The 21,796-nt window shown below is 49.9% G+C and overlaps 1 protein-coding gene across 1 annotated transcript; it reads left to right on the top strand.

The window, feature by feature from the left end:
• Window positions 1-2,778: 2,778 nt before the first annotated feature.
• Twf2 (twinfilin actin binding protein 2) lies at window positions 2,779-15,385 on the top strand. Its single transcript, XM_032910448.1, has 9 exons — window positions 2,779-2,955; window positions 6,497-6,574; window positions 11,539-11,717; window positions 12,104-12,199; window positions 12,594-12,698; window positions 12,826-12,951; window positions 14,090-14,240; window positions 14,359-14,480; window positions 14,831-15,385. Exons 1-9 carry the CDS (start codon window positions 2,931-2,933, stop codon window positions 14,996-14,998), a joined length of 1,050 nt encoding a protein of 349 aa, XP_032766339.1. The 5' UTR covers window positions 2,779-2,930; the 3' UTR covers window positions 14,999-15,385.
• Window positions 15,386-21,796: the final 6,411 nt, after the last annotated feature.

Raw genomic sequence — 21,796 nt, forward strand, 5'->3', positions numbered from 1 at the left:
CTAACCTACTGAGCCCACCCAGTAACAGCCTTACACTGGGCAGAGGAGCACGGCGCTAATAGAGGGACTGCTAAGCCCAAAAGTGATAGCAGTTCTGATAGGTAGTTCCTGACCCAGCTGTGAATGGGGACAAGGTCTGAGAAAGCTACAGCCAGGGGGTGGGGGGTTTAGCTCAGTGGTAGAGCGCTTGCCTAGGAAGGGCAAGGCCCTGGGTTCGGTCCCCAGCCCCGAGAAAAAAAGAAAAAAAAAAAAAAAAAAAGAAAGCTACAGCCAGTCACTCCCCACCCCCAACCCCTGCTTCATAGAAAGAGAAGGATACATATGATAATTTGGTACATAGAGTTCAGCTTGGTTACTTTTCCCGTAACAAAGTATCTGCTAAAAGCAACTATAGGAAGAAATAGCTTGTCAAGTCCATCACAGCAGAAGCAAGATAGTCAGGAATATGAGGCAGCTGGTCACGTGTGTCTGCCACCAGGAAGAGGTGACTTATTGTTCAGACCCCAGCTCACAGTGGGGTGCTGCTGACATTCTGAGCTGGTCTTCCCTCCTGCTAAACTTCTCCGGAAATGCCCTCACTGACAAGCTCAAAGGTTCCACACCTAGATAATTTTACAATCAAGATCTTATCACATTGTTTTACATAAGCTTGCATAGACCATTTTCCCACCCTTGACAATCACAATTCTTATCAAAGCTTTAAAAATTTTTTGCCTACAGATAAATAAAATTCCAAATACAGTTCAGTTTTCATTTCTCTTCCTTAGTGATTACTGACAGAGCAAGCAGCTCCTTATAGACTTGTGTCTTTGTGTGTAGCCTGTTTCCTTTATCTAGATTTCTACCTCATTTTTTTTTTTTTTTTTTTTTTTTACCTCTTTGTTGACAAAGTTCCATGTAGCCCAGGCTGACCAGGAACTCACTATGTAGCCCATGCTAATCCTGAACCTCTTTTTTTTCTTCCTTTCTATTTGCTTACTTCTGAGACAGAATCCAACTATGCAGACCAGGTGGCCTTGAATGTACAGAGGCCATTGCTTCCTTAATACCGGGTTATGGGTATTTGCCAGCACACCTGATTTATGTAGTGCCAACGGTCGAATCTAGGACTTCACATGTGTCACACATGTTAGGAGAATGTTCTATCAGCTGAGCCATATCTCTCCAGCCCAAAGACATCACCTAAGTTCTCTCAGATTTGTTAATGTGTGTGTGAGTGTGTGTGTGTGTGTGTGTGTGTGTGTGTGTGTGTGTGTGTGTGTGTGTTAGGGTGCAATGTGGAAACCAGAGGTGGATGCCAGTCAGTCAGTCATCTTCCTCTATGGCACATCTCTGTCTCTCTATCTCTCTTTAGATTTTGTCTCTCACTAAATCCAGAGCTCTCCATGTGACTGAGTTGGCTGACAATAAGCAAATGAGCTCCGGGTAGGCATCGGCCTGTCTCCCCAAACTCCCTCTCCCTGTCCCCATAGTCTCCTTGCAGTCCAGGGGTTAAGCCAAGTTTTTTCACTCTGATGCTGGGAATCTGAAATTATGCTAACACAGCACTTTACTGACTGAACCATCTATCCGGACTATTAATTTATCTAATCTTGGGTTTTTAAAAAGTTTTTATTTCAGAAAAAAAAAGGGGGGGTGCATCTGGGTGTTTGGTCTGCATGTATCTATGTGCACAATGTCTGTGTCTAGTCCCGGGAGGCCAGAAGAAGTTGTTTTGACACGTGGGTGCTGGGAACCAAATCTGAGTCCTATGCAAGAGCAGCTAGTGTTCTTAACCACTGAGCCATCTATCTTTTTCCTTTTCTTTTCTTTCCGGAGCTGGGGACTGAACCCAGGGCCTTGCGCTTGCTAGGCAAGCACTCTACCACTGAGCTAAATCCCCAACCCCGATTTATCTATTTCTTTTCTTTTTTTTTTTTAAATTCTTTTTTTTTTTTTTTCCGGAGCTGGGGACCGAACCCAGGGCCTTGTGCTTCCCTAGGCAAGCGCTCTACCACTGAGCCAAATCCCCAACCCCATTTATCTATTTTTTTTTTTTTTTTTTTTTTTTTTTTTTTTTTTTTTTTTTTTTCGGGCTGGGGACCGAACCCAGGGCCTTGTGCTTCCCTAGGCAAGCGCTCTACCACTGAGCTAAATCCCCAACCCCGATTTATCTATTTCTTAATAACAAGGTCCAGGGCTGGAGAAATGGTTCTGTAGTTAAAGTAGTAGCTGCAACAAGCCTTTAGTGAGAGCAGGAGAGAAGGCTGCTGGGAGGGACAAAGTCCGTCAGGAACTGGAAGTTCCTCAGACAGTTTAAGTCCTTAACACTGGGTCACACTTAGCACATGCACCTTCTTTTTGAAAACTTTCCTCCGCTCTGCTATGTCACCTCGGTCTCTCTTACCGTATTCCATCCACAATTCACTTCCTACACACACACACACACACACACACACACACACACACACACACACACACACAGATTCACGACTACAGATTAGCGCGTGCCCACCTACTCTGAGATCACCTCACCATCACAAAGGAGATCGGCCCTCACTCTCAAACCTCTTCGGCGGCAAATGCACAGTCCCTCCCAGGTCCAAGTGAGGAACCGACCACAGAGCTCCAGGATCGTGGCCTACAAGTAACCACCCACACATCCCTCGGGGCCCCTTCTTGGCTCTGAAGGTGGTAACGACCCTGCACTGAGACATTCGGACCCCGGCGCCCGCTGCGCGCACGCGCGGCACCAATACCCGCCTCTGCCGGCCTCGCCCTCCGGGGGCGGGGCGCGCTGGGGGCGGGTCCTGCGGCACCGCCCGGGAAGCTGCGCGAAGCTCGGCGCCGTCGCCACATCCTCCGGAGCTCTGGGTCCAGGCGAGCCGAGTCGAGCCGGGCCAGGACCTAGCGGAGAGCTCCGACGGCACGGGCGAGCCGAACGCTGAGCCATGGCGCACCAGACCGGCATCCACGGTGAGGGCGGATGGAGGGCGGACAGGGGCTCTGCCGCGCCGGGTCTCCGCGCTTGGTCTCTTCATCCTCCTCTTCCTTGTACCCTCCGGGGAAGCTTCCTGTTCTCTTTTGCAGCCGCCAGTCCCTGGGATAGACACGTCTTGGGGGAGAACAGACTGCTGCTGTACACAGCCGGGAGTGGGTGCACATGGATGCACATAGCGAGGGTGGAAGTATCTTGTGTACCTAACTGGGGGCGGATGTGCCTGTGTATACTGGTCTGGGTATTTTTGTTCTTTTCTGGCAGAGGGGTGTACCCGGATGTGCACATCTGGAAAAGTGTACATGCGTGTGCACACGTCCTCTGTCTATAGTCCTGTATGTGCATATCTGGATGAGACTTGGTTATGCCTGTCCAGGCTTCTTCGTGTGCATGCACTAGTGGCTGGCTGGTTTTGGACACTCAAGATTCCATCTCAGACATCAGTGTTTCCTGGCAGCATGCACACAAACTGTGGGTGTCTGCATGTGTCCACAGTTCAGGCACATCTCAGTATGTGTGTGTTAGCATGGATGCTTGCATGGGTGTCTTATGACTGACAAAGTGACATCTCTTCCTTGTGTGTATGTCAAAGGGTATCCTGACCTTTTCTCCTTCCTGGACCCCTATACTCTTGCAGACTAGGTTGGACAGAAGCTGGAATAGAGCCCTCCTTCTTAAGTAGAATGGGCAGAGTTGCACATCTGACCTTGGCCTCTGACTTCTTCTGTTTTCCATTGTGATCTCCCTCTGCTCCAGTCAGATCTGCAAAGTCCCAAATTCAAGCTGGAAACAGGGGAAAGGGTCAGGATTCAGACTTTATAGGGGAGCTCCTGCCTCCACCCTCATCTACAAGAAGCTTCTACAGCCCAGGGTGTGATACCCACAGCTCCCCCCAGGGTCCCAATTTCCTCCTTGGAGAGACTTGAGGAAGAAGCAATAGCTGGGAGCCAGGTATTTTGGCCCTACCTGGTCTCAGTGTCTCCATCTATGATAGGCCTAGAAGGGCTGCTTCCCTGGCCAGTAGGGAAGACCAGGCTGCTTGCCCAGACAGCTTCTTGGTTTGGCCATCAGCCACTCCTACCACCACATCATGATCCCCTGACCAGGGCTACCACCATCGACCAGTCAACTGCCGGAATCCCCACTTGCGGTCATGGCTGCTTGGTGGAATGACAGCCCCAAGAGGCCTTCTCTGGCCCTGCCCCATCCCCATCGCGCTTGTCCTGAGCATGCAGGGACCTGGATCAAGCCTGGCCACTTACAAGTGGGCCAGCTTCTCCTGTAGATGGAGTGGCAGGTTTCTTGAGTCAGCCCCAAAGTGGGGAACTGTCAGGGTAAACTGCTGCCTGGCCTGCCCCTTCCTTCCTCTTTGTTTGGTTTGAGCTGCTGCCTCCAAGTGGGAGGAGGTGCTAGGAAGTAACCCCCCCCATCAATCCCCCATTACCCCTACACACACACACACACACACACACACACACACACACAGAGCTTACATTACAGACCCTGTAGCCAAGGCTCTGACTTATCCCTTCATTCCCTATGAAGTGAGACCTGCCCAGGGCAGCTTCTCGAGCTCCTGCCTATGAGGATGTATACCTTCTTTTGGGCCTGCTAGAGGTGGCGAGAAAGACCACCATTGGAGGATCAGGTGCCAGTCTTGGTCTGGCCATAGGAGTAGGCCCGTTGACCTCAGAGTGGGGCCCAAGAGGGACAGTAACCTGAGGCTTGCTAGAGTTGGAGGTGGGCAAGGTGGGGGCGGGGAGGCATGAATCTTTGATGAGGGAGGCTCAGATGTCCCAGGCTGGCCTCTAGATTATTGATGGGGACTAGGGGAGGCATTGGGGTGAGGTAGGAAGAGATGTCACTTTCCCTGCTGGCTTTTCAGTTTGCCCTGGTAACAGTAGAAGGGGCTTGTCAGCCTCTCCCTCTGGGGAGCTTCTTGGCCTCTCTCTCAAGGCCTAGGCAGGTAGGAGGAGCAATAAAACACAGCTCCCTTTAGATTAAAATAATAATAATGATGATGATGCCGGCGAAGTCCAGTTCCTCGGCTCTTTCTCCCTTTTATTCCTCAACTCAGGCTTTCTTTGCATTTGAGGGAATTAGCTGTTTTATAGATGAGGTTGAGGTTCAGTCAGAGAGGTCAGGGGTCACTCAGCTAGGGGTGCTGGGGCCCCAAAGATCAGGCTTAAAGCCTCAGGCATTTATCTGCTCATGGTTAATCAGTTGTGCCTACCCAGTGGAGCTGTGTCCCCTTGTGTACAGTACTGTGTCCTGCTTCTGTCCCCAGGGCTTGTTAGCCTCAGGCCCCAGGCCACACAGTGACCTTCATGCCTAAGGTTCAGGCATAAGGTCACCCTGCAAGGAAGGGGGAGCACCTAAGGACAGACTTAAGAGTTTGTTTACCTAAAGCCCCTCCACCCCGCCCCTAAGCTGCCCATCAGCTGCCCGGTCCGAGGCCTATAAATACTCTGTGATCTCAATTCTCCAACTATGTTCCTGTCGGGGTTCTTCTGACCCCTAGCAGCCCCAAGGTCACACTCACCCAGAGACTCTAAGCAGGTCTCTTACTCACTTGGACTGTGTCCTCCCTCTCTCCCACCACTAGTGGAGCTGAGATGACTCATGGTCCTCTAGCTCTGGCCATGGGGCCATAGTCCTCACCTTGGCACTGTGTTCTTGGTCATTAGTCACCTTCCATCTCTGATGCCCAAATTCCAAGATGGAGTCTTCTTCCTAGGCACCATTCCTCCTCCGGATACCCTTCCCTACTGCCTGGGGGTTGAGGCTTTATTGCCTCTTCATAGGGCTATGTTGGGGCTGATGGTTCCTCTTTTGGTACAAACTAGTTGGGGGCTTGAACTACGAGTGCATTCATGTTAAGTGCAAATTTATGTCTCTGTATTTTGTTTATCTTGCCTGTATACATGTTATAGACATCGTCTGCAGGTATGTCCGCTGCCTATATGTGTGTAGGCATTCCAGGATTGCATCTGTGCACATGTGTGTGCGTGTGCGTATGAGCACACACTCATGCATGCATGCATTCTTGTGTACATGTGCGCGTATGTATATGCTTGTGCATGCCTGTATGTGCAGGTGTGTGTGTGTGTGTGTGTGTGTGTGTGTGTGTGTGTGTGTGTGAATCTCTACATGAGATTCAATCCACTTAAATTGACCAGCTGAGTGGGTGTTGATCACTGCTCAATCATCCTAGTGTGTGGGGACAAGTTGGTGCCCTTCATTCTGGCAAGCCTAGCTTGTCTTAGAAACTGGTCCATTCCTGCTGTCCTGCCTGTCGTCAGAGCTATCCCAGCCAGCAGGCCACCGCCTGCCACTCCTGCTAAATTTGGGAGCTTATGTTCAGTGGCCATCTCAGGTTTCCAGTCACATGGGGAAACCATATTTAACCCACTTCCCAGCCTAGCCACCACCAGACCCCACAGGACACCAGCAGACCCGAACTCTTCCCTACCCACTCTGCCTGCTCACCACCAACAGCTATGTTTCTTGTGCTTATAGCCACTGAAGAGCTAAAGGAATTCTTTGCCAAGGCCCGGGCTGGCTCCATCCGACTTATCAAAGTCATCATTGAGGACGGTGAGTGTCCCACACGGGATAGGGCATGGGATAGAAGCTGAACCCAGTCACTTCTGGGGAAAGGAGAGATGGGTATTAGCTTCCTTCCGGCCTCTTTCAGACCTCAGTTTCTGCATCCGAGATTGGGATGAAGCCATTCCCAGAGGGGCCTCATTGGAGTCCTGCAGGTGGGGGTAGTGGACTCCCTGTTGTGCAGAGTCTTATGCCGCAGTTCAGTCCGACCTCAGCCTGAGGCTGTTTGAGATGAGCCTTGTCAGAGTGCTGGGCTAGGTAGGTGGTAGGGGCCCTGTGAGCCCTACTATTTATGCTTTGTGTGTGTGTGTGTATGTTTGTGTATTATGTGTGGTGTGTTTGTGTGTATTGTGTGTGGTGTGTGTGTATGTGTACATGTGGTGTGTGTGTGTTGTATGTGTGTGTATGTGCTGTATGTGTGTGTGTGGTATGTGTGTGGTGTATATGTGTGTGTGTGGTGTGTGTATGTATGGTGTGTGTAGTGTGTGTTTGTGTGTGTGTGGTATGTGTGACGTATGTGTGTGTGTGTGATGTGTGTGTGTGTGTGTGGTATGTTGTGTGGTGTGTGTGTATTGTGTGTAGTGTGTATATGTGTGGTGTGTGTGCTGTGTTTTTGTGTGTGTGTGGTGTGGAGTGGTGTGTGTGGGGTGTGTGTGGTGTGTGTGTGTGTGTGTGTGCGTGTGTGTGTGGGGGGTATGTGTGTAGTGTGTGTGTATGTATGGGGTGTGTGTGTGGTGTATGTATGTATGGTGTGTGTAGTGTGTGTGTGTGGTATGTGTGACGTATGTGTGTGTATGGTATATGTGTGTGTGTGTGGTATGTTGTGTGGTGTGTGTGTATTGTGTGTAGTGTGTATATGTGTGGTGTGTGTGCTGTGTTTTTTTGTGTGTGTGTGGTGTGTGTGGTATGTATGTTATATGTGTGTGTAGTTTATGTAGGTGTGGTTGTGTGGTGTGTGTATATTATATGTGTGTGTGGTGTGTGTGTGGTATGGTGTATGTGTGTGTGTGTGTGGTGTGGTGTGTGTGTGTGGTGTGTCTGTTTGTGTGTATGTGGTGTATGTATGTGTAGTATGTGTGTGGTGTGTGTGGTATATGTGTGTGTATGTGGTATGTGTGAGTTGTATGTATATGTATTGTGTGTGTGGTGTGTGTTATATTGTATGTGTATATGTGTTGTGTGTATGGTATGTGTGTGTTGTGTGTGGTATATGTGCATGTGATGTGTGTGTTATATGTGGGGGGGTATATGTCTTGTATGTGGTATGCGTGTGGTGTATATATGTGGTATGTGTGGTGTGTCTGTATTGTATGTGTGAGATGTGCATGTGTGGTATATATATGTATGGTGTGTGTGTATATGTGGTATGTGTGTTGTATTGTGTGTGGTGTGTATGCATGTGTGTGATGTGTGGTATGTGTATGTATTGTGTATGGGGTGTATGAATGTGGTGTTTGTATTGTATGGACGTGTATGTGGTGTTCGTGTGGTATGTGTGTTGGTTGTATGTGTGTGTGTATGTGGTGTGGGGGGGTATGTGTGTATGTGTGTGGTTAGCAGGCTTGGGCCTAGCTTGGCTGCTGGCTGTGGGAGGACTAAAGCGCCATGAACCTTCCCACGGTAGATGTCCCCAGAATGGGAAGAAAGAACTTATGCCTTGCTCATTCCAAGAGCAGGATAGAGTGACTCCATGCTTGGCAGGGCACTGAGCTGACCCTAGATTCTTACCAGGCAGTATGAGGGTGTGGGACTTGAGCCAAGGCTTGAAGTAGAAATATTCAAGGAGGCAGAGGACCCATCTGAGTCTGAATTAGGAGTTGGAAACAAGGGGTTCCTCTCCCCTCTGCCAGTGACTGCCTCACCTGGGAGTGGTGTAGAGTCTGGGAGTAGCTGTGGGCCAGACCTTCCAGGGTCCTTCCAGTCTTCTCAGTACTCACGCTGTCCCGAGCCCTTTGGCACCAGACTCCCTGAATGAGCCTAGTGTCCTGTTTATGTTAGCAGGGCCTGCCAGATTCAGAATTCACCACAGGCTTTAGGGCCACAGCTAAGCTGGGCCTAGTCCAGCTTGCTCAGAGGCTGGGTAGGGGTCGTTATGAGAGGTGATGAATGGAGGTCTCCTGGGGCTCCCCACCCTTACAGAGACAATTGAGCTCATTTCTCCCATCTTTAACCCTGTTCATTGACTTTGGGAAGTAAGGTTCCCCTTGCAGGTAGTTCCCAGAAGCATAAGGGATCTAAGTAGACTCACTCTAATTCTTCATTCCAAGTGTCGGGGTACCTGGGAATGCCTGGGGTAGGGGTCTACGATCTACTTGAGTGTGGGTGGAGTGCCTGATTTTTCTAAAGAATTCAATGATAGATCTATTTTTTGAACAACCACAACACCAAAAAACTACATATGTGTCATCTGTGTCTGTGTGGGCATATGTGCTTGTGCATGTAAGACTTGTGGAGGCCGAGAGAGGGCATCAGATCTGCGGGTACTGGAGTCAAAGGCTGTTGTGAGCTGCCTGACATGGGTTCTGGGAACTAAACCCAGGTCCTCTGGGAGAGTAGCAAGTGCTCTCAGTTGAACCATCTCTCCAGCCCCAAATTACACTTCCTGCATAAAATTCCTACTATAGCTCGGCATAGTGGTATATGCCCATGATCCCAGCATTTGAGAGGGTTGAGACAGGAGGAACCCAAGTTGGAAGCCAGTCAAAACTATATAAACTCGTCTCCAAATATAAAAATGAAGTCTTGAGAAAGTGCAGGTGGAAGAATGAGAGGTTTAAGGTTAGAAGCCAGCCTGGGCTACATGATGCCAAAAGATAAAATAAAATAAAATTCTGGTTTATTTTTAAACTGGGGTGGGCATCAGAGAACAACTTTGACCATGTGGATCTCTGGGATTGAACTCACATCCTCAAGCTTGGTGATAAGCACCTTTACCCTCTGAGCTATTATTACCTGTGCCAAACATTCTGGTTTAAAATGTGAACAATGGGCTGGAGAGATGGCTCAGTGGTTAAGAGCACTGACTGCTCTTCCAGAGGTCCTGAGTTCAAATCCCAGCAACCACATGGTGGCTCACAACCATCTGTAATGGGATCTGATGCCATTCACACCATTCTGGTGTGTCTGAATAGCTACAGTTTATTTACATATAACAAATAAATCTAAAAAAAAAGATTAAAAAAATGTGAGCAAATGACCGGAAAGATGGTTCGGCAGTTATGAGCACTAGTTGCTCCTGGAGAAGACCCAGGTTCCGGTTCCAGCATCGACCTGGTGCTTCTCAACTGTCTGCAACATCAGTTCTAGGGGATCCAGCACCCCCTTCTGACCTCCATAAGTACCAGACACAAACATGATGTGCATATGCAAATCCAGGCAAAACACTCATAGACAGTAAATAAAAACCTAAAAAACATGAACAACAAAGTAAACAATACTGACAGCTTCCGGTCTTCCCGAATTTCACCAGCCTAGAGCTGCTACCCTTCAACCCTGATTCCCATCTGAGTTTGGGGTGGGCAGGGAGGGAGGCCACGGCCTGCAGAGGTGGTGAGGCTGGTGGCTTTGCAGGTGGAGTCTCGGGCACTTAGATTATTTGCCCAGTTCTTCCTCTGAGTTGGGCTGTGTGACCAAGTACATGTATGGTGACCAGTGAGGTCTCAGCCTGGAGCTGTGGTTGGATGACCTGCTTGGCCAGAGACGTGGTAGGCCTGTCAGCTCCAGGCAAGCTAGCAAGATGGCTCAGGTAAAAGTATTTGCTGCCCAAACTTAGCAAACAACCCGAGTTCAGTCTCTGGAACTCACAGTGGACTGAGTCCTGAAAGTCGTCTACTGACTTATCCATATACACTGTGGTACGCATGTACCCATAGTTATATATGCCAATAATAATAATAATAATAATAATAATAATAATTATTATTATTATTATTATTATTATTATAATGGTTGTTAGCTAAACCGAGTGACATACTCCTATATTTCTAGCATCTGGAAAGCTGAGGCAGAAGGATTGGAGGTTTGAAGCCAGCCTGGGCTATAAATAGCAAAATTGTACCAAAAATAACGACAAGGGTCTAGGATCGTGGCTCAGTTGGTAAAGTGCTTGACTGGTGTGCACAAGGCCCGGGGTTTGATCCTTAGCACTTCACAAAGTGGAATTAGTGGTACATGACTGGAACGCCAGCATTTGGGAGGTAGAGATCTGAGGATCAGAAGTTCAAGGTCATCCTCCAGCACATTTCTAGGCCTGTCTGGACAGCATGAGATCCTGTCTCAGATAACAAGCAAGCAAACAAAAGAAACAGAACAGAAAAGAACAGAAGCTGGGCGTGATGGTGCACACATGCGATCCCAAGCCCTCAAGAGGCTGATGCAGGAAGATTATGAGTTCCTTGTCAACCGAGGCTATATAGTAAAACCCTGCCTCAGAAAAGTAGTTAGCTACTATTGCTTTTTTACTTTGGGGTAGAGAGCTGAAGCTGGGGGTGGCAACCTCTTGCCTGATTAGCACTTTGTCCCAAGAGGGGCATGATGGAGCCAGGCCCAGAGTGAGCTGAGAGCAGGAAGTTGTACACAGCTAAGATTGTACCGTGCAACTTCCTGTGTAGGAGTTCCTCGAGAGGGTCACTTTGTTGCAGCAGTGGGCGCACAGCTGGGGACCTTCGTGTGCTTGAGGGCGCACAAATGCGTGAGTGTACGTGAATGCAACCATTTGCAGGCGTTGGGGGGTGTACAAAGGAAGCCACCCAGAGCTGGCACACATGGCCTAGTTCATTGACGAATATTCATCCCTCGGCAATTCAGCTTCATACTTTAGGGATTTGAGGGGTCACGGGCAAGTGGGTTGAAGTGGCCAGTAACTCAGTAAAGCTACATCCAGAGAACAGAGGTCCACAGGCAGAGGAGGAGGTGGGATGTGCCACATGGGCTCACCCGGCCTCTGCCCCCAGAGCAGCTCGTGCTGGGTGCCTCGCAGGAGCCAGTGGGACGCTGGGACCAGGACTACGACAGGGCCGTGCTGCCGCTGCTAGATGCCCAAGAGCCCTGCTACCTCCTCTTCCGACTTGATTCGCAGAATGCCCAGGGTTTCGAGTGGCTTTTCCTGGCCTGGTCACCTGACAATTCGCCTGTGAGTCTCTAGGGAATCGTTGCCCGTCACCCTGCTCCGGGGCCAATGGGAAGTGGGGAGAACAGATGAGAGACTCTGGTCTAAGAAGACAAGGGAAGAAGGAATGTTAGGTTCTGCCCCAAACCCTGCAGAGCCTTGTGGTGGCAGCCTGGGCTTCCTTAGATCCCTCTCTATTCAATCAGCCTGGCTCCGCTCTGAGTTTGATTTGGGTGGAGGCTCCCCCTGCTGGCTAAAGCTGTTTCATACAGCTTCGCTGCGCCCCCTACTGGACGCCTGAGCCCAGTGAGATGACCTGATTCCGGGCCCTGCCTCCCTCTTCCTGGGCTCCAGTTGGCTCCTGGAGCAGCAGCTTGGCCCATAGGTCCTCACAGTTTACCCCATCTCAGGTGCGGCTGAAGATGCTGTATGCAGCCACACGAGCCACAGTTAAGAAGGAGTTTGGAGGCGGCCACATCAAGGATGAGCTCTTCGGGACAGTAAAGGTTAGTCAACCCAAGCCAGAGTGCAGAATGGGGACCAGAGGTTGTGGCATTGTGTGAGGGTCACGGAGCAACTCGGTGCCAGGCTCAGGGTGATCTAGGAGGGCTGGGCACAGGGATGTATCATAGTTGATACAGTGTTTGACTAGCATGCATGAAACTCTGGTTTGACTCCCAGCACTCGGGAAGTAGAGACTAGAGGATTGACAGTTCAAGGTCACTGTTAGCAGTGTAGTGAGTTTGAGGCTGGCTTGAATGCTACATAAGATTCTGTCTTAAATAAAAGAAATAGGAGGGCGGGGATTCTTGGAGTTGCAGGCTCAGATGCACAGCAGGCTTCTGTCTGTCTGTCTGCCTGCCTGGGGTATCCACTTACACCTCTGAGCCTGCCCCACAGGATGACCTCTCCTTGGCTGGGTACCAGAAGCACCTGTCATCCTGTGCTGCACCGGCCCCACTGACTTCCGCCGAGCGAGAGCTCCAGCAGATCCGAATCAATGAGGTGTGTGTGTGTGTGTGTGTGTGTGTGTGTGTGTGCAGGACAGTGTGGGCTTGGGGACCCTAAATTTGGTAGGCTCCAACTGGGTGTGGAGAGATAAAGCTTTTCTTCCTGGCTGCCCCACCCCCAGGTGAAGACTGAGATCAGCGTGGAGAGTAAGCACCAGACCCTGCAGGGCCTGGCCTTCCCCCTGCAGCCTGAGGCCCAGCGGGCCCTTCAGCAACTCAAGCAGAAGACGGTCAACTATATCCAGCTGGTGGGTACACAGTCATGCCCAGCACACCCAGGCCGGGCACCGTGGGCTTCTCCTGTTTCCTGGCTATGTGTATTTGGAAATGGGCAGAGTCCCAAGCCAGGTGTGGTGGCACACGCCTGTAATCTCTGCATTCTGGAGGCAGAGGCAGGAGCATCAGAAGCTCAAAAGGCATCCATACCTAGTGCGTTCAAGGGCAACTTAATCTGTACCAGACCCTGTTTCAATTTTTTCTTTAAAAAAAAAAAAAATATTTAAGCCAGGCGGGGTTGCGCATGACTTTAAAATCCCAGCACTCAAGAGGCAAGGCAGGAGGATCTTTGAGTTCAAGGCCAGCCTGGTCTATAGAATGAGTTCCAGGACTGCCAGGCGACACAGAGAAATCCTGGATTGGAAAAAAAGAACATACTGTTCTCTTCTCTTCTGCCTGCCCGCAGGCCTTGAGCACAGTAGGTACCCTGTAAGCGTGTGGCCCTATATGCCTTTCCAACACATAGACGCCATGGTTTACCCTGGCCCTCAGGACTGACCCTGTCTTACCCCAGAGTTCTTCTATAGCTCCTTCGATTTATCTCTTTCCCAGGCAGAGTTCTTCTCCCCTCTGCCCAAGAAGAATGGCTTTCCCTTCCAAACACTTCCGTGGGGCCTTGCCTCGGAAAGTAGACCTGTAGCAGTGCCTTGTTGAGGTCAAGGCCCCTCCACGCCACCTCAGATAGGAATCTCAGTGGGAGCTCTTTTTTTTTTTTTTATCAGAATCCTCAAAGGGGCAGAGTTGGGATCAGACCTGGAAGGACTCTTTAGAGTAACCCCAAGGCTGGAAAAATGGCTCAGCGGTTAAGAGCACTGACTGCTCTTCCAGAGGTCCTGAGTTCAATTCTGAGCAACCACATGGTGGCTCACAACCGTCTGTAATGGGATCCGATGCCCTCTTCTGGTGTGTCTGAAGACAGTGACAGTGCACTCATATATGTGAAATAAATAAATATTTTTTAAAAAAATACTAGAATAACCCCTGCAGCCTGAGGTCCAGCCTTGAGAAGGGGACCCCAGAAAGAGGAACCCCAAACACCCTTGCCCGCCAACCAATCCTGCTTCCTACTGGGTGCCTTGGCGCCCTCACACCTCTCCTGCTCCTACTCAGAAGCTGGACCTGGAACGGGAGACCATCGAGCTGGTACACACAGAACCCACAAATGTGGCCCAGCTGCCTTCACGGGTACCCCGAGATGCTGCCCGCTACCACTTCTTCCTGTACAAGCATACCCATGAGGGTGACTCCCTCGAATCTGTGGGTGAGTAGCTGTGACGGGGACTGGGCATGGAGCAGCAATGACCAGCAATGCTTGGGCCTGCTGCGGAAGGTCTGCAGGTGCCCCAGCCTGCATGGGCTCAACGCCTCCTCTCCTACAGTGTTCATCTACTCCATGCCGGGGTACAAGTGCAGCATTAAGGAGCGCATGCTCTACTCCAGCTGCAAGAGCCGCCTCCTTGACTCTGTGGAGCAGGACTTCCAGCTGGAGATCGCTAAGAAGGTACAGCCTGTCCCCAGGGTCCCGTCACCCCACTCTCCATGTGGGGCACTGGAACCCTACGTCCATGCAAGACTCGTTGTTGCAACATTGGATGGGTGGAAGGCCGAAGTCCAGGGCACACATAAGCCCAAGCCTTGGCCTCCTTGCCACCTCCTTTTCCTAGGTCTGGTGGGGAGGGGGCTAGGAGAAGGTGACTCAGGCCAGCAGGGTAACAGACCCTGCACTGTAGATCCTGTGGTGACCTAAGAGAAGACAGATATCTGTGGTGACTACTCCAGAAGTAGGATTTGCCAAGAGTGGTATGTGTTGGGCCCTCAGCATAATGATGACTTCTGTCTTGACCCGTGCAGATTGAGATCGGCGATGGGGCGGAGCTCACGGCCGAGTTCCTCTATGATGAGGTGCATCCCAAGCAGCATGCCTTCAAGCAGGCATTCGCCAAGCCCAAAGGCCCTGGAGGCAAGCGGGGCCACAAGCGCCTCATCCGGGGCCCCGGGGAGAATGGGGAAGACAGCTAAGTGTCTGGCCTGGGAACAGGGCCGGGCACATGGACTGCAGGGTCGCCACCCGTCACCCCTTGCGCTTCCTTCCTCCCCGGCCTGGGCTCTAAGGAACCGCTTCCTGTGGGACAGGAGGACAGGTGGCTGAGCACATTTGCTACTTCTGAGGGCCTCTGGACCAGCACTTCGTGACCTCGCCCTGTCACTGTCCCTGACTCTCCTCTGTGTGCACAGCCACCCTGGTGCACGCCTAGCCTCCAGACGATTTCATGCTATGGTTCCAGCCCAGTCCAAAAGCCGTTGGCTACAGAGGGTGGGGACGGTTGGCAGGGGCCAGATGTCACAGGAAGGGTTGGTTGAATGCTGTATTTTGTAAAGAATAAAATATTTTTAAATCAATCCTGAGCCTGAGCCTGGGGATTGGGTGCCGTTGTCTGCATAGGTGTCCTTTCCCTAGTCAGACGGGGTCTGATGGCCTCCTGTCCTCGGGTGTGTGGGGGATGTTTTGAGTGTAAAGGCAGAAGCCCTCCCTGTGAGGTTCTGGAGATCTGGGTGTCTCTGTTTCCTGTGGTTGCTGTGACAAGTCACCACAAACCCAGAGGCTTGAAAAGGTGGTTGCTTGAGCCCAGCCTGAGCAGCATAGCAAAACCCTGTGCCAAAAACACAAAAGAAAACTTTGCAGAATTTATTCTTACAGATCCCGAGGCCGTGGTGCACACAGTGCTGGCTCCTGGCTGAATTAGTTAGCTGTGTCGTTAACTCTGAACTAGAAGAACCAGATTCTGCCAGTCTCTGCTTCCACAGGCTCGTGTGGTGTGTCAGTCTGGAGTTAGATTTTCCCATCCTTTTTCTTCTTCTTTTTTTTTTTTAAAGGTTTATTTATTATATATAAGTACACTGTAGCTGTCTTCAGACACACCAGAAGAGGTCATCTGATCTCATGACAGATGGTTGTGAGCCTCCATGTGGTTGCTGGGATTTGAACTCAGGACCTCTAGAAGAGCAGTCGGTGCTCTTAACTGCTGAGCCATCTTTCCAGCCCCCCTTTTCCTTCTTAATATTTTTGTATTTTATCTCAGGGGCCTTGTTACCTAAGTGGCTGAGCCCAAGCTCCAGGCAGTCTTCCTGCCTTGGCTCCCCAATGCTGGCCGTCCCAGCATGCATTGGCATACCTGGCTTTGTCTCAGTTTTCTTCAGTTGTAGGGTGAGTTTTTGGAGACAGTCTCATGTACCCAGGCTGGCCTCAAACTGCCCATGTAGCTGAGGGTAACCTTGAAGCTCTATAGGCGTGTGCCACTGTGTCCGGTCTATGGAGTATCAGAGATAAAATCCAGTCTTGAGAGTGCCAAGCAAGCCTGTACTCACTGAGCTACATCCACACTATGTAGTCCCGGCAGGCTTTGAACTCTCCACTCTCCTGGATCATCCTCCTAGTGCTGGAAGGATGAGTGTGTAGCTGAGCTGAGAGGTTCATCAGAGGGTCAGGATGGAGGGTGATGTGTGCAGTGGTAAAGGCAGAGGGCAAACTGGACCATGAGGGGGATAGTGACCTTCCTTCTACCCTTGGCCACTGGCCTTGAGGACAAAGGAAGCTGGGGTGTAGTGGGGTGTGGTCAGGGTTCAGATGGCCGTGATATACTGGGCACACTGACTCCAGGATGAGTTTCAGTGAGACAACTCAGCTTTATTGGAGGGAGCAAGGGTTGTATAATCCTGGGGAGCGGGTAGGGATTTTCAGGGTGACTATACGTTATTGGCTACGTGGAGGTACTTCATTTACATAAAGAGCAGTTCCAAGAACCTGCTGGTCAAGTTCTCATCTGGAGAGAGGAATTTAAACCTGTAATCTGGCCACAGGCTACCCCAGGCTCCCCAACTTTCCTCAGAGGTTTCTTGGGGTTACAGGTTGGTCATAACAGCACGTAATTGTCATACAGTAGGAAGGGCTAAGGGGACATAGGTAACACAGTACTTGGAAGAAGCTTTCTGCAGGGTCATCCTCTAGATAAGGCAAGACACCTGTGCTTAGAGACATTCTCCAGAGAAGGTCAGGCAGAGAAGAAATAGCCCCACTGAGAAAGGGAGTCCCCCAATTTTGCCCTGAGCTCCGGGAGCTGTCTTGTCGTGGTAGACAGCAACCTTCATAGCAGGGTTTCCCAACAGGGAATCTGGGAATAAAAACAAGTCCAGGCAGAGGAAAAGAATATGTTCTAAGGCCCCAAAACAAGAAAGTCCCCAGGTATGTCCAAACAAGAAGCCAGTGTGGCTGTCAGCAGACAGGGGAGAGAAATGGAAGGACAGGGTACACAAGGCCTTGACTACTGCTTGGACAGTGACAAGGGCTCAGGACACTCATGGGGGTCTGTGTTGCTGGATATTTGATCATGCTGTGAACCCCAAGATTGTGAAGAAAAAACTATTTCTAGTCGTGGTGCGGCTCAGACCTCAGCACACGCTTTAATCCCTCTGGCCAAGCTACAGACACACCCTTAGTACAAACAATGCAGGTAAATTAGTTTGTAGAAGGAAGCAGCCACATTTGAAAGTGGTACCTAATTGAATGGCAGACAAAGTGACAAATCAGAGAAAGATTTGAGAGAATAGGATAAGCCCAACTCTCGGGAGAAGAGAGAGGAAAGGGAAGTTACAGAAGAGGGAACAATGCAGAGAGAAAGGGGGAAGCAGTTTTATGGGGAGAGTTTTACAGAGACAAGTTAAAGACAGAATGACAGAATGACAGAAAGACAAGTTAAAGACAGAGAATGAGAAGGAGCCAGAAGATTAGAACAGATCAGCCAAAGGTAGTACGAAGCCAAGCAGAGCATTTCAGTCAGAAATTGAGAAAAGGTAGATTGGGTCAGTCAGCTTGAAGAGGAGCTAAAGCTAGAACAGCCGAGTTTAGTCAGCCAGCCAGTGCTCAGGAAGAACTGTAAGGGGCAAGCTTATTCAACAGCGAGTCTCAGAGGCTGAAAACATTTTAGGCCCAGACAAGATTGTACAGAGGCTAGACGCTTCTGGGACTAGGCCTAGGTTAACAGACAGGTGTAAGACAACAATTAATAGGGTAGAATAAAAGTTGTTTTACAGATCTGAGCAGAGGAGGGGCCCAGAATGAAAGTTTTTGAACAGAGGGTGCTGGGGAGATGACTCAGCAGTTAAGAGCGTTGGTTGCTTTTTCAAAGGGCCTGGGTTCGATTCCTGGCAACTACATGGAGGTTCACAGCTGTGTGTGCCAGTTGCAGCGGGTCTGACATGCTCTTCTGACCACCTCAGATACTAGGTAAGCAAGAGGTGCATAGACCATACATGCAGGCAACACACGTATGCATACACATGTATTTCCATATATTTGTGCATCTATATGAAGAGAGTATGTTTCTTAGTTAGGGGTTTACTGCTATGAACAGACACCATGACCAAGGCAACTTTTTTTTTTTTAAGATTTATTTATTTATTATATATAAGTACACTGTAGCTGTCTTCACCAGAGGATGGCATCGGATCCCATTACAGATGGTTGTGAGCCACCATGTGGATGCTGGGATTGAACCCAGGACCTCTGGAACAGCAGTCAGTGCTCTTAACCACTGACCCATCTCTCCAGCCCCCAGAGCAACTCTTATAAGGACAATATTTAATTGGGGCTGGCTTACAGGTTCAGAGGTTTAGTCCATTATCATCAAGGTGGGAACATGGCAGCATCCAGGCAGGCGTGGTGCAGGCAGAGCTGAGAATTCTACGTCTTCACCTGAAGGCTGCTAGTGGAAGACTGGCTTCCAGGCAGTTAGGATGAAGCTCTTAAAGCCCACACCCACAGTGACACACCTACTCCATCCGGGCCACCCCTAATAGTGCCACTCCCTGGGCCAAGCATATGCAAACCATCACAGAGAGAGAGAAAGGTTTGAACAGGTCTTTCCAGGGGCTCAGTGTGAACAGACTGCAGGGGACTCGAGCAGGCCCAGGGTGTCTAGATTAGAGATGATGTCACCTCAGACAGGCAGGTAGATATGCAGGTTGTGAGCAGTGGGCAGGTTCTGAAGGGACAGAATCAGGGCTTAAGATCCCTCCAGGGTCTCTGGGGCTTCGAGATGGAAGAATCACTCCAGTCACCAGGGCCAGAGGAGGACATGAAAAGCCAAGTAGGTTAGTGTCACGTCGTACTTACTTCCAAGGTAGGTTGAGGAGGCTCCTGGACATCCAGGGACGTGAATGCAGTGAAGAGATAAGAATGAAAACCAGGGGCTGGAGAGATGGCTCAGTGGTTAAGAGCACCGACTGCTCTTCCCGAGGTCCTGAGTTCAAATCCCAGCAACCACATGGTGGCTCACAACCATCTGTAATGAGATCTGATGCCCTCTTCTGGTGTGTCTGAAGACAGCTACAGTGTACTCATATAATAAATAAATAAATAAATAAATAAATAAATAAATAAATAAATAAATAAATAAATAAATAAATAAAATATTTAAAAAAAAAAAATGAAAACCAGGTGGGATTGACTTTGTCAACCTGGATCAGACTTTGGGGAGCCTTAATAACAGGTGGTTTATTCCCAATGGATTTAAGCCCAGTATAATCTGGAAAACAAAAATTCCTGGTGTAATACGATCCCTGATGCCCAAGGATGTGTAATTACATTGAAACTCAACTCAGGGTAGTGTCATTTCTTCCAAGAAGATGGGCTCTATAGGTAGGCTACCTGTACTACCTTAAGGGTCTAGCCTGGTCTCAGTCATACAGACAGCACAGAGGTCATTTGGCTTCTGGTCCTGGTTGTGGGAGTTTGTAGGAGTCTCTGGCAGCAACAGTCATTTAGATTACTAGCTGTTGGTTAACAGATCGCACTAGGCTCCTCCCAAAGACCTAGGCTTCTGCCATCACCTGCCACTGGGTGCAGCAGCAGCACAGCTTATAAAGAGGACTGATCATTACCCCAGCCCCCTTCTCTGTCTGTCTCTCTGTCTCTCTGTCTCTGTCTCTCTCTGTCTCTCTGTCTCTGTCTCTCTGTCTCTCTCTGTCTCTCTCTGTCTCTCTCTGTCTCTCTCTGTCTCTCTCTCTCTCTCTCTCTCTCTCTCTCTCTCTTTTCCCACCTGTTCCTGTCTCTCTCTTTCTCTGTCTTCCCTTTGTCTGCCTCTACCCCCTTTCCAGGTCTCCGCTCCCCTCCCTTCCCCCACAATAAACTTCCCTTAAATCAGGTCTGTCACATGGTGTGACTTCTCCTTGGCAGATACCTTGGCAGGGCCTGCAGAATACTCCCTTACTCTCGCCACAATGTATATATTTTTGTAACACTGGCCTCCTCTGGTCCTGGTTGTAGGAGCTCGATGTGGCCTGGCCCAACAGATAACTCAGATCAGCAGACTACTAATCACTTTCTGTTCTCAGCTTTCTGCATGGAAGAACAGGTTTTTCATCTTTCCCATTGCAAAGACAATCCAGTGTGCTTAACATTTCTGGTTTCTCTGGAGCTCTCTGTAGGCTCAAGGACCTCCTTGCTGTGCTCCCAACAGGTGAACCATCCTGTCCTTCAGGGAAGCACCTTAAATCTCAGGATGTAGCTAGGGTAGTGTGGCAGAAGCCTTTAATCACAGCACTCGGGAGAGGGAGGCAGGCAGATCTCTGAGTTCAAGGCCAGCCTGGTCTACAGAATGAGTTCCAGGACAGCCAGGACTACACAGAGAAAACTAGTCTTGAAAAAACAAAACAAAAATAAACACCAACAGACAAAAAAACCTCCAGATATAAACAACTGAAAAGCTTCAGGAAGTCCCTGAAAGTGACCAGAGGCACTAGGTCCTCCCTAAGCTTATATGGACAGTAGAGACTGCTGAGAGGCATGCTCAGACAACGGCGTGCTGCCTGGAAGAAGCAGAGACCAGCTGAGCTGCCTGAACAAGTCTCAGACCAACTGACTTGCCTGGATAATTTCCTCTCCACCTGGAAAAGTAGTTCCCACTCTGTGTCCCCAGTTTCCTTAACGCCCAAGGTTAAGCTGTCAATACAATTTGCCATGAGCTCCCCATTTTCAGCTTTTGTGGGATCCATGACCTATTTCTTGGTGGTGCAGCTGTCCCTGAGTCATTTCTGTTCCTTAACCCCTCACCCATACTAAAGCCAGTAACGCCAATAAAATTCATTGGTTAACCAACTTGGACTTTAGTGGTGCCCTCAATTTCGGTCTGTCATTGGTTCCATTTCTTGGGCGAGTCCATATTTGCTCACCTCTCCCTAGTAATAGTGTCGCACAATGGTAAGATCAGACAGAGTCTCCGTTGAACCCGCCACAGCCTGGCCTCAGAAGCCCCAACACCTTGCTGTGGTCTGGGGGCTGGAGTCTGATTGGGCGTTTCAGGAGAGTGGGAGATATTATTACTGGAAGAGATACGAAGCCTGCTGCTGTGGTGAAGCAGATGCTGGCTCCAGCCTCTGGCTCACAGATGCTTTCCATAGAGTTCTGGGGATAGAGCAGGTGAGAGAGCCAGTCCTGAGAGTACCCACGGGGCAGGCACTGAGGCATGAGGGTGAGGTGACACCCTACTCACTGGTGTCCCTGCTCTGCCTAGCTCTGGTGCTATTTTAAATTCTGGTTTCTCATTGACCTTGGGCTAGACTCTTGGCTTTGGTTCCATCCCACACCTCCCTGGAGGACAGATGTGATGCCCTCAGGGCTGATTGTGGAGTGGGGAGGAGAGTGGAAAGAGGAAGGGGTTGAGGGGGCTGTCTGCCATCTGACTATGCAAATGACGTGTGACTCATTGTACCACCTGCTCTTTCAGGGTAGGGATAAAGTAGCTACTAAGCTGTAGCGAAAGT

Source organism: Rattus rattus, chromosome 8 (genome assembly GCF_011064425.1).
Source record: "Rattus rattus isolate New Zealand chromosome 8, Rrattus_CSIRO_v1, whole genome shotgun sequence".
Lineage (NCBI taxonomy): Eukaryota > Metazoa > Chordata > Mammalia > Rodentia > Muridae > Rattus > Rattus rattus.

Excerpts from the sequence above, each read along its gene's own strand:
- Twf2 (XM_032910448.1), top strand. The coding sequence starts at position 2,931 with ATGGCGCACCAGACCGGCATCCACG. Across the intron at positions 11,718-12,103 it reads GGTCACCTGACAATTCGCCT|GTGCGGCTGAAGATGCTGTA; the intron begins GTGAGTCTCTAG and ends ACCCCATCTCAG. Across the intron at positions 12,952-14,089 it reads CGGTCAACTATATCCAGCTG|AAGCTGGACCTGGAACGGGA; the intron begins GTGGGTACACAG and ends GCTCCTACTCAG.